Raw genomic sequence first — 12,547 nt, 5'->3', positions numbered from 1 at the left:
CTGATTTAGGGATGGGGGTGGGGGAGGGTGTAGGTCAGGATGTTTGGTTGCCTGGACAATTTCATCCCATCGGTGGCAGTGGAGTACTTGGGCAGGCCTTTGGTGCCCCCAGCCTCTAAGAGCACAGAAGCAGAGATCCAGGCATCACCACCATGTGTCGTTCCTCCCCAGCCACTTTACACACCAAATAAAGCCTGGGATACATAGAACACAGTTTAAATGTGTAACAGGTCTGTGGCTATGAGCAGCAGCCATAACACTCCCAGGTGGCTGTGCAGTCCCTGCCTGGCTCAAGCTCAGCTGCAGCCCTTCCCTTGAATCTTGCCCACCACACCTTGTTCTTCATGAAGGTTATAAAAGGGAGGCTGCCTGTGGGCTCTGCATGAACCCAAGCCTGTGTTGACCTTCACTGGACCTCTCCTGGGTCCCTTCAGTCACAGTCTAATGCTCCCAGACTACCAGGCCCTCTCAGCATGTCTGTACAACTGCTGGGCATCAGATACCTTAAGGACTCCTTGCATGGCTCCTAACCTTCCCTACACCATGCCCCAAGCCTTGCAGATATTCTCTCTGTGATGTTGCTTATTCATACACTCTGGCCTCCTTGGGCTTTTGGACCTCCCTGGTCCCTTATACAGTGTCCCCCGGGCTCCTGGGCCCCTAGTCCTGCCTACTGTCCCCCTCTCTGGGCACCCAGGCCCCTGGTGCTGCATGCCACCCCCACTCTGGGCTCCCAGGCCCCTGGTCTGCCTTGCAACCATTCTCCAAGCTCAGGAACCCTCTGGTCCAGCTTAATCCTTCCCAGGGCACCAGGACCCTCTCTGGTCTCAAAATAAAGCAAACGCCACTTGCCTGTAAAAACTCAGTCCTTCTCTGCCCAGGGGGCTTGCCTGTGCTCTCAGGCCTAAGGAGTTGCAGTCCCTTCAGGAACCCTGCTGCCTAGAGCTCCACACCTTGTAGCTGCCAGGGAGAGACTCCTTGGCCAGCTCAGATTCTGGGCTTATATAGCTACAGCCTGAGTCCTCTTCCAGTCAGGTGAACCTTTCATTAGCCCCCTGCACCACCTGCAAGCAGCCTCACAGGCTGCTAGCTCCCTTAAAGGACCAAGCACACTCCAGTGCCCTGCCACAAACTGCTACCAATGGAAAGAAATTGACTAGCTCCCCAGCCAGGGACATGACAGCGAAGGACAGCCAACAGAGGCTGGGGCAGTAGATTTCTGGATGTATACCAGAGCAACCACAGTTACTGCACAGGAATTGGGGGAAGAGGGGTAAGAAGTTGTGTAATGTGGGATGCCTGGAGGACCAGCCAGACACTAATCATGGAAAACCTGGTATCTGCACATAACACAACTCGTCCAAAGTAATACTTGATTATCCAGCTACACTTTTGAAACAGTTCGGGAGTTTTAACAAAAGATGGTCTAAGTATGTCTGGACGCTTGTGGTATAAACTGCATTTAAACTCATCTAAGTATTACACCTGTCTGCAACCTCATGTGGTCATCAAAATGATCACCACTATACTAAAGCTGACCATTTTCTACCCTACACAGACTAAATGTTTGGCTCCAAACCCGTCTTTTAGATTTCATAGATTTTTAGGGTCAGAAGAGACCTCAGTAGATCATCAAGTCCAACCCCCTGCGCTGGGCAGGAAAGAGTACTGGGGTCAGATGACCCCAGCCAGGTGCTTGTCCAGTCTCCTCTTAAAGACCTCTAGAGTAGGAGAAAGCACCACCTCCCTCGGAAGCCCATTCCAGATTCTGGCAACCCTTATTGTGAAGATCTTCTCAATGTCCAATCTATATCTGCTCTCTGAGTGTGTGGCCATTGTTTCTAGTAACCCCTAGGTGCACCCTGCTAAACAGAGCATCTCCTATTGCTTGCTGTACCCCCTCCACCCCCCGATGAATTTGTAGATGTCCACAAGATCGCTTCTCAGCCTTCTCTTGAGGAAGCTGAACAGATCTAGGTCCCTCAATCTCTCCTCATAGGGACTTACTTGCAGGCCCCTAACCATATAAATAGCCCTCCTCTGGACCCTCTCAAAGTTATCTACATCCTTCTTGAAGTGTGGTGCCCAAAACTGGATGCAGTACTCCAGCTGCAGCCTTACCAATGCAGCAGAGAGGGGAAGTATCACCTCCTTAGACCTGTTTGCGATGCACCTGCTAATGCACGATAGAGTGCCGTTAGCTTTACTTATCATTTTGTCACACTGGCGACTCATGTTCATCTTGGAGTCTACTATGACTCTGAGATCCCTTTCTGCCGCTGTGCTATTTAGAAGGTTATCTCCCAATCTGTAAGCGTGTTGGTGATTCTTTCTCCCTAGGTGCAGCACTTTGCTAAACTTTGTTAAATTGCATCTTGTTCTGTTCTGCCCACTTTTTCAACCTGTCCAAATCCCCCTGAATCCGTTCCTTGCTCACCTGTGTGTTACTTTGCCCCATAATTTAGTGTCATCTGCAGATTTGGACAGAGTGCTCTCCACGCCCTCATCCAAGTCACTGATGAAGATACTGAACAGCATTGGTCCAAGGACCGAACCTTGGGGGGCCCCCACTGCCCACAGCTTTCCAAGTCGATACCGACCCATCCACCACCACTCTCTGGGTGTGTCCCATAAGCCAATTCACCACCCACCCAACTGTGTAATCACAATTCTTGCTCCTGTCCAGTTTCTTCATTTCAAACTAAAGGAAGCTGTTGAGGGACAGCACCTTTGAAAAGTTGGGCTACCTACTTAGATACTATTTTTAAGATTTTTTCCTTTTTCCAATTTTGGCATAGTGTTTGGGACAAATACCTTGATGTTCTTTATTTAAACCAGCCCTAGCATGTTTGGGTTCTATTGTAATAGTAAATTCACAAATTTAGATAGTAAACATTCTTAGATCAAATCCTAAAAACAATTATGCATCTAACTTTAAATATGCTGGTAGTTCTACTGATTTACATGCTGCTGCATCCTGAATAAGCTAAAAAAGGTTGAGATACCAGCTAAGGCAGTGTAGGCCACTTAGGAAGTTTCAGTGAACTGGTGCAGGCTGGGCAGGGAAGGGGGTGCCGATTCAGCCAGACACAGTAGGAGGTGGGGAGGGAAGCACAGTTGATCCCAGCAGGCAGGCAGGGTCTCCAATGAGACCAGCATGAGACCCCTACAGGAAAGGCACGCACAGCATTGTGGATAGGACAGGGCTGAGGGCAGGCGGGGAACAACATCCAAGAGCAGGACAGGCAGGCAGAGCTGAGACTGCAGGGTGACGACAGTGCAGGGCCAGACCAGGCCTGGGACGGAGTCACAATCAGCTCCCTGAACATTCTTGGGATGGGCATCAGTTCTGCAGGCAGGACATGTAGGAAGCAGACGGGGGCTCTGCCCCAGGCTTTGGCCCTGTCCTGTCTCTGCTCCACAATCCTGGCCTACTCCCAGATACCACTCACCACCCGTTTGTGGACCCATCCTGTCTACCCAGCCAAGTGTGCCCTGCCCACAGGGGTTCCGGGCTGGTATTCATGGAGACCCCCCCCCCCGCCTGCTCTGCCTGACACCCCTGACAGTGGGTGCAGCGTGGATGAGCTAGGGTGTCTAGGAAGAGGCAGTGGGCTTGGTCTGGCAGCAGCAGAGACACAAACAGCAGAAACTGGGCAGAGTGAGCTGCCACCATGAGGGCTGCCAGGAAGCCAAGTCCGGCTGCCATGCTACCCTGGCCCCGTCACATGCCCAGGGGCAGCGGGACTGGCTGCATGCATCATAGCCTGGACTGCTCCCTGAGCCTGGGGGGCCAAGGGACCTGCCATGGGTCAGACAGAATCCCTTGGCAGGCCAAATCAGGCCCACATTTCGCCAACCCCTTTGCTAAGCAGAGATCACAACAATAAAGTTTCATGGTCAAAAAGAGTATTGTTACATGTTTTTGCAAGAGAAATAATGCTGCTGCCTACACAGAAATGGAATAAAATCTTTTTCTATACATGAATCAAGTTTTTCCTATGAAGGGCACATTCAAAGGGTGACATCAAGGTTTTTAGTTTGACTTAATATTTCAGAACAAATGAATAGAAAATAAGATCTTTTGAAGATCAGACCACATACAGACATATAAATATGGGAACCACTGGGTAATAAGCTCTTAAAAAAATCTAGAATGAGACCTCTTACTTAGTGGAACCGATGCTACCTCAGAGAAATCAGCTGTGAAATTCCTTCCTCAAAAGCAGTACACCACATACCAATAAAAACAAATGCTGTGTGCCACGGGGACAGAGCCAAAATTTCTTCTGCCATATGCCTTAGGATATATTAAACTCCTAAGAAAACAGTATAGCTGTGTCAGATATCCTATAGAGAAAGAAATTGTGGGAGAAGCTATGGCATGCCTTTCTTCATCTGGGTTCATGAGGTGCTAATAAATATGCTGGAACTCACAAGGTGACAAACTGTTTATTCAAGCATCTGATGCCATAATGAACTGCCAGAACAAATAAAAAGGAGAATGAAAACTCAAGAGTACTTCCTCATACAACTCAAGCAAAAACAAATTCAGGAGGCTGCATTCTCACACCACTTTATATACTTCTGAAAAAACACTCAGACAATACAATACTGATAAAATGAGAACGTATATAGAATGCTCACATTACACACAGTTTAATTCTAAAAAAACACCTCTGGACTCACAAAGAGATGCTACTAAAAATCCTACCAAGTAATTTAATATTAAATTAAAGAAAGCACATTCCTTAAGCTTTTAATGTTAACTTACCACTTCTTATACCGAATAGCTTCTGATCACCATTATTTATATATTCCAGTTTTTGAAAAATGATGAAGCCAGCCTGCAAAGAAAAACAAAATACATTCAATACTTTCTACTCCAAAGAGATCACATTTCAAGTTTTTTCCTCCTTCATTCAAAAAACCTAAAACAAACTAAAAAGGCCAAAAATTGCTTCTGCAATCCAAGGTACGAATTCTAATTCACACTATAAATAAAGGGTCCTTGTTCACTGCAAATCTATGAATAATGCAATATTAAGTGGTGAACAATCAATAAAAACCTGGGTTTATACCTTTTTGTGGGTTTTTTCTACAGGAAAAAAAGTTTAGAAATACAGATACTGCAAAGTTGAGCACCTGTCTGGCAAGTCACCTAAACTGCCTTCACTCTGCTGCCTTAGAAATACCAGTCTTTCATCCAAATCACTTCTTTCCATATATAGCATTAAGATGTTGCATAATTTTTTCATGCATACACATCTCCAACAGAAAGTAGGAGCAGAAGAAAGAAAACGTGTTTATACAGTACTTAAAAAGGGAAATAGGAAGATATGCATAACTATAAGCCTGGCACAGATTTCAGATGAAAGAACAACATGTTGATAATATAGAAAATATAGTTAATGTCAATTAGCATGGTCACATAGAAGACAGTATCAAGCTTGCTTGACAACACCTAAAACAAAAAACCCTTAAATGTAGTGGGACTAACATGTTATAATTCATGTTATTATAACATGATATAATTCAGCCTGTTTTTGTGTTCTATTCCTTCTTTGCCTTGTCTATTTGGATTGTAATATCTCTTGGGGCTTTGGCTTGACAGGGAACAGTATTCAGGAGTGGAACATGCATGATCCGCTCACTACCTGCCCTGCCCTTTGAGTGGGGCTGTATGGGGGTGTGTGATGGGGGCTTGTGTGCGTGTGGAGGGGAGGGTGCCTGAGAGCCAGCTGGGGATGAGGGGAAGGAAGGAGAAGCAGGATGTGTGTGCAGCAGAGCTTTCCTAGTCTGCAGCTGCCCCCGCAGTGCTCTAATTAGGGCCAAGCCCCACTAGGTCAGCCTATGCTGGGCTCCCACCCACACCCACCAGCCCCGACCCTGGTGAGCACACAACTTCCGGCAGAGCTGTTCCCAGCGAGGCTGCAGCCAGCCAGGTGCTGCTCTGCTCCTCTCGCCTTCAGCGGGAGCCACCAAGCTGAGCCACCAAGCTGAATCTCCCCTGCCCCCACTCACCTGGAGCCGTGCAGCAGGGGCAAAAGCAGGAGGAGGAGCCCCCACTGGAGGCAAGGGGAGCAGAGTTGCACCCAGCCAGCTGCAGCTGCACTGGGAAAAGCCCCACTGGAAGCTGTGTGCGCTGACCAGGTCCCAGGCTGGCACAGCTGTTCTTGTTCCCCGAGCCTCCAGCTGCAGCTGCTGCCGCTCCTCCTGTTCCTGCCTCTGCTGTGCTGTTCTGGGCGGGTGATGCGGGAGAAAATTTCAGCTGGGCAGCTCCTGCCCCAGCGCTTGGGACTCTGGCACCAGCTTCTAGCTTCTGGGACCCACCAGAAAGTGAACATCCAAACCGCAGGAAGACCAGATATGCCCCTTGAAAAGGCATGGTGGCATGGTGAACTCAGTGGTGGGGTTCCTGGGTGGTAGGATTATGGTTATCCATGAATTAATAACAATGCACCTCCAATCCAGGAAGGTATCCCCCCTAATGAGGCAGAAAAGGACAGTACTCCCAGCAGATGGCCCAAGAAACTGGTTGAGGAGAGAATACCCTAAAAAAGAGGAAAAGAGGGGAGCAGACCCTGGTGGGCATGCGTGGGAGTGGGAAGACTTCAGGGTACAGAAGAGGTCTGGGGGCTCACTGAAGGAGACAGGTAAACCCAAGCAGGAACCACTGATTGAGACAGCACGCAGTGTACCCACCAAGCTCAATAGTGGCTATGAGCTAGAGGTGAGGCCTCAGGAGTCCCCAGGAATGGGGAGTGGAAAACAGATGCCAGGAATGACCTGCCCCAGGCTCTACCAAGATAAAAGCTGAGGCCAAATGAGATGATGGTGCCAGCATCAGCAATAGCAGTCCAGAAAAGTAATACCAACACCAGAGTGGGTAAAAGGGACATGAGGGCTGACAGCCTCAGGTTCACCGTGTTTGTAAACAATTTAAGCTTCAAAGGTGACTGGAGAGATCTGAAGCAAGTGTTCCAAATGGCAGGAATCACAAGGTATGCCAACATGTGGAGAAACAAGAAAGGAAAGACCCACAGCATGGGAACAGTCAGCGTTGACCACCTTGGGGAAGCCACTCAAGTAATAGCCCTTTTTGATGAATAGTTATGCAGCAAACCCACATGGGTCAAGATGGACAAAGAGAGAACACCTTATGGAGACAGCCAGACAGAAACTGGTGTGGGGCTACAATCACTCTGGGACATAAAGAACACTGTGAGAAGATATGGACCCAGGGGGAAACCCACTATAAACCTTAGAGAAAAGAAAGACTCAAGACAGGGGGGCTGGATTATTGGGGAGAGATGAGGGACTGCACTTACTGTAAAGGGAAAGGCTGGCCCTGAGCTAGATGAGAGGAGCTCATGGGAACCAGAAACCATGAGGTCATGGGAACTAAAGGTTGGTAAGCTAAGTCAGTGGTGTTGGTGAGAAAAAAAAAGGGCTATGAATTACTAACTCTCCCCAACCATAAGTGTAAGAAGGGGGTGGCAGAGGAAGGGAAATAAAAAAAATGGAAGCGTATCCTGCTCCTTGGGGGTGGGAGGGATGTGTAGCAGGCTGCAAGTCTCAGGGGCTGCAGCCCAGCTGCAGGCAGTAAGAAAGTGATTACAAGCCTGCCTAGGACTGGGCCAGATAAGAAAGATAATTGGCTGTCTCAAAGGAAGTTGAAAGCTCCCAGATTTCTTCCTTGGGAGACGGAGAGAAGGAGGACTGTGAAGCTAGAGGCTGCAGCACTGAGCCAGAGCACTGTCCCAGTTTGGGAAAAGACCACAAGATTTGGGATAACTGTTTATGCATGTGTTTGGTTTATGGGTTATGCTGTGCCCTTTGGGCCAAGTTTGCTCAGGGAAATAAAAGACAGTATTGTCCAAAGTGACAACCCGCTACACCTTCCCACTGTGTTAGCTGTTTTGCACACTTGCTAAACACCAAATATATTCAAGTCACACTGTCCCTAACCTCACCATTCTTCTAAAAAATTTACACTGAATATGCATTACTGGTTCTCTCTTCCTGAATTTGGCCCAATCATCTACGCAAATGCCATCTACTTAAACAAGATCTGAATGTGATCCAATATTGCTTTAAAAGAAAAAAAAGTTGACAAATCTACTTTTGATTGCAACAACAAAAATGGAACTCATGTTCCAACATTTCTAAACCCTTCAAATTCTAATATTATAAAATCTGTCCGTCTGTCTGTCCGTAACACTTTATTTGCACTCTGACTGGCTGATGGAAACAGCCAATCCGAATGCTCCAAGCATGGGGGAGCTCCACCATGATTCCAAAGCAGTGCTGAGGACTGGACAGGTGATAGGTGAGCTGAGGCCAGCAGCACTGGCCTTGGCTCCCCGACTCCAGTCCTTACAAGAGGCAAAACAGCGGCAGCATAGGGGGTTAGGTGGCAGCACTCCATCCCAGCCCCTTCCCCCCATCATTCTTGATGGGCAATTGGCTAGTTTAATATATTACCCTAAGCACAATTTTTATGCTTACAGAACAATTACAGTTTAATGAATACATTGCAATCAGTTGATTCAAATCTTATGTAAGCACAGCCGATATCAAATTAGCCCATACATTCACTCTAAGCTACATTTAAATGTTTTATACATTTTAATAGGCAAATCTGGACTGTAGGAGTCTACAGGTTTTCAGAGAAGACATGGAAGATTTTTCACCTGCTTGACCTCATTTTGCTAAAAGATATTTGAGCACGACAATTGAATTAGTATTGGTTCCTCTCACATTCCATCATCAAATTTCCCCTTGCAGCTTCAATAAAAGCCTGAGAGTGGTATTTCAAGTAAACTGACTAACACTGGCACAAACAAAATGAGAATTAGACTTGGTATTTAATTTAATGAAGAATACATCATTAAAGAAGGGTTTTTTTGTTTGTCTGATGGTTGTCAATGCTAATTTCCATATAAATAATTAAAATGACATATAACTTGCTTGTAAATACATTCATTTCCTTCACCATATTAAACAGTAACCTTATGTTGAAGATGTAAAATGCACATGATAGGAATTCAAAACTGACTTTGTCCCCTTCTGCTTACATATATTGCTACTCACGCCACTAAATATGCATTTGGATGGCGGTGATAATCCACACTCATATGATCCACCCACAATTTAACTTGGAGATCTAGGTGACTGAGGAGAGAGAAGCTGGTGTTGAAATGTGGTTTTTAATTATAAACAAATATAATTAACTATGCACAGGAGAGGCTAGTGACATCTACAGAGGGCAGTTCACAAGCCCAATGGCAAGCAGATACTAAACCATAGAGTCCTTTAGAAAAAGGAATAGGTTCCATCTGTCTCATGCAAAGGTGTTCCCTAGCAATGACTTTTGGGAGTCTAACTCCCTGCTTCCCCCAAACAGCTGGCATTTCAGATTGTTTAAGGGGTTTGGACACAAACAGCCGAAACCAACAGTAAGGATTTTTCTCTTCAAACCAATTAAACTGAGAAATACCTGGCACGGACAACAATGTTGCTGCTGTTTTTTTTAACTTTAATTAGTCACCTAATTTTGGCATGTACTATAATTGCCTAACATGATGCACAAATTCAATTTTATTAAAATAAAGATTGTTCAGATACATCAAGTTTTTTATCTGATCCCAATGGTCTGTTATTAATTGCCCCCAATACAGCCGAATACCATCTTATTTTTTAAAGCATAAAATGATCTGCTAATCCTTTTACACAACTTGATTAGTGAGCAACAGCCTTCTCACATTTCACACCAAAAGTGCAGAACGGCTTTTCTCTCTCCCAGGGATGGGCAAAATACAGCCTACGGGCCGGATTCGGCCCGCCAATTGATTCTATTCAGCCCATAGCTGCCCATGCGGGGCTCCACATGGGGCTGAGCCCTGCCCGCTTCCACCCAGGACAGCCCTCCCACAGCCCCGAACCTGGCGCACAGCTTCTAGGAAGGGCTGCCTTCCTGTCACTCTGCCACCTGCAGGTGGCTACTCATCATGCTGGGGAGCCAAGTGGGTAGAAGGCAACTAGTAGCTGGAGCCAGAGCCCTGCATGCTAGGGCAGGAGCAGCCCAGCTGCAGCTTCCCCCACTTCTTGGTTGGGCATGTGGTATCTGGCATGCACTCTCATGGCTGCTGCCATTTCCCTACACAGGGACAAGGGCAGGAGCAGGAAGGAGGAGCTACTGGAGGTGGCAGGAACCAAGCAGTACTTGGGTGGCTGCAGCAGCAGCAGGAGCAGCCCCACTGGGAAGTAGTGAAGGTTGGCCAGAGACAGGGTGCTGCCATTGGTGGGCATAGGGTGGGTGCAGGCAGGAATGCAGTCCAGACTGCCTCACACAGAAGCAGGAGGGGCTCTGCCCCATGTGGAATGCTGCAGGTCAGGTAGGGGAGGGCAGACCTGCACTGCACCTGTGCCACATTATCCAGGCAAGCCCTGCTGCATATGCCCCCTGCTCTGACCTCTCCCCTTCTCTCCCATTACCCCTGGCTGACTCCCAGGACCTAGCACACAGGCAGCCACCCCCACCCCTCCCACACACACACTTCCCCACCCTCACACACCCCATAAACTCTTACTCTTGTATATTGTGTATTTCAAGCTACTACGCAATCACCTCAATATACACTACACAAAAAAACCGTAAGTCAGGTCAAAACCTATTATTTTTTAAATAAAATTAAAATATTACAGTAGATGTTTGGTTTTTAGTATACGATTTGTTTTTTTATCTTTGTTAAAATGATATCTTCTGAAACTGTGCGCGCAGCCTTCAGCAGCTCACCAAAACTCATTAAGTGGCCCACCAACCAAAATAGCTTCCTATCCCTGATGCAGACTGATCTGATCAGACTGGATATGCCAGCTGATAAGAAAAATCAGGATCTATTTGTAAATTAAAGAATATCCTGGGTATTCTACTTACCTACCTGTAAGTTTCCCAGAATAAGGATGTTTGTAAAGAGCCAAATACAGTCCTTTTACAATGACAAAGGATGGAGATATGGTAAGCTCCCCCGAGAGATGGTTAACTATGGTGTTAAACATACCTGACTACATTTAACACATGACTTGAAAATAAATAAGAGTTTTTCCCTGACCTGCAAAACATAATATTGCATGAAAGGTGCTCCTTTGCTTTTCTTAACCCTCCTGATTTGACAACAGATAAAACAAAAAATACAATTATCCGTCAGTAAACATACCTTGGCATACATAAAACATTATAATTATCTTCCTTAGAGTCTTGTAGGACACAAAATTTTGAGTGATCTTCTTCTTTATTTAGTTAGTATAGACACCCTGAACATAAGCCTAACTATAACAATTACTTCTCTTCCTGGTAAACTATGTTTTTCACTTAATAGGCTTTCTATCTCAGAAGAAAATGTTTCTCCAAAGCTTTGGTTTCTTGCTCAGCTGCAGGGATAATACATTTACTGGGAATGGAGAAAACTGCATTTTGAAAAGTAATTTGAAATGCAAAATGAAAAGGAAAATAACACTGAAACTCTAAGAAAAGAAAACAGAAGCTGTAGTGGTACATGGGAAAGAAAAAGGTGGCAGGGAGAGAGGGAGAATTTACCTTAGGATTTTGGAGGACCTGGCCAAACATTATCAACATGTGTATGACAGGGCACATATTCAAATTAAAGTCTGACAGAAACCAGCTTAAAAATGTTCTACAGTTTTCAAGCAACAACTTAGCAGCTTGCAGGCCATTATTATAACCCAGCCATTTTTACTGTGCAATAGTTACTTTGCATATGTAGCATGTCTACATTTTTTGTGCACTTAACCACTTAATTGCACAATAGGTATAATGTGCGTCAGGGCTATAGTGAAGATCATCAAAAGATCATCTAGCCCAACCCTCTGCTTAAAGCAGGACCATCTCCAAATAGATCATCCCAGCCAGGGCTTTGTCAAGCTGGGCCTTAAAAACCTCCAAGGATGGAGTTTCCACCACCTCCCTAGGTAACTTGTTTTAGTGCTTCGCCATCCTCCTAGCGAGAAAGTTTTTCCTAATATCCAACCTAAACCTCCCTTGCTGCAACTTGAGACCATCGCTTCTTGTTCTCTCATCTCTTACCACTGAGAACAATCTAGTTCCATCCTCTTTCAAACCAATCTTCAGGTACTTAAAGGCTACTATCAAATCCCCTCTCAGCCTTCTCTTCTCCAAATTAAATAAACCCCATTCCCTCAGCCTCTCCTCAGAAGTCCTGTGCCCAAGCCCCCAAACCATTTTTGCTGCTCTCCGCTGGATTCTCTCCAAGTTGTCCACATTCTTTCTGCAGAAGAGGGTGCAAAACCAGACACAGTACTCCAAATGTGGTCTCAGTGCAAAATAGAACAGAATAATTACTTTCCTCGATCTGCAATGCTCCTACGGTAGCAGCCCAGGATGATGTTAGCCTCCTCGGCAACAAGGGCACATTGCTGGCTCATCCATTTTATTGTCCACCGTTATCCCCAGGTCCTTTTCTGCAGAACTGCTCCCTAGCCAGTCAGTCCTCAAGCTGTAGTG

The 12,547-nt window shown here is 46.1% G+C and overlaps 1 protein-coding gene across 5 annotated transcripts in view; it reads right to left on the bottom strand.

The window, feature by feature from the left end:
• The window catches only part of WRN (WRN RecQ like helicase), a 171,964-nt gene that overhangs the window by 103,085 nt on the left and 56,332 nt on the right, over nt 1-12,547 (bottom strand). For all 5 annotated transcript variants that reach the window (XM_090031993.1, XM_090031989.1, XM_090031990.1 and 2 more), the window contains one exon: nt 4,775-4,847. In XM_090031993.1, coding sequence (XP_089888119.1) covers nt 4,775-4,847 — 73 coding nt within the window. The remainder of the gene's footprint in view (nt 1-4,774; nt 4,848-12,547) is intronic.

The sequence above is a fragment of the Crocodylus siamensis genome, chromosome 2 (genome assembly GCF_052110815.1).
Source record: "Crocodylus siamensis isolate JL-2025a chromosome 2, ASM5211081v1, whole genome shotgun sequence".
NCBI lineage: Eukaryota > Metazoa > Chordata > Crocodylia > Crocodylidae > Crocodylus > Crocodylus siamensis.
The sequence above is the reverse complement of the archived record's forward strand: the minus strand, read 5'-3'. Positions and strand labels throughout refer to the sequence as shown.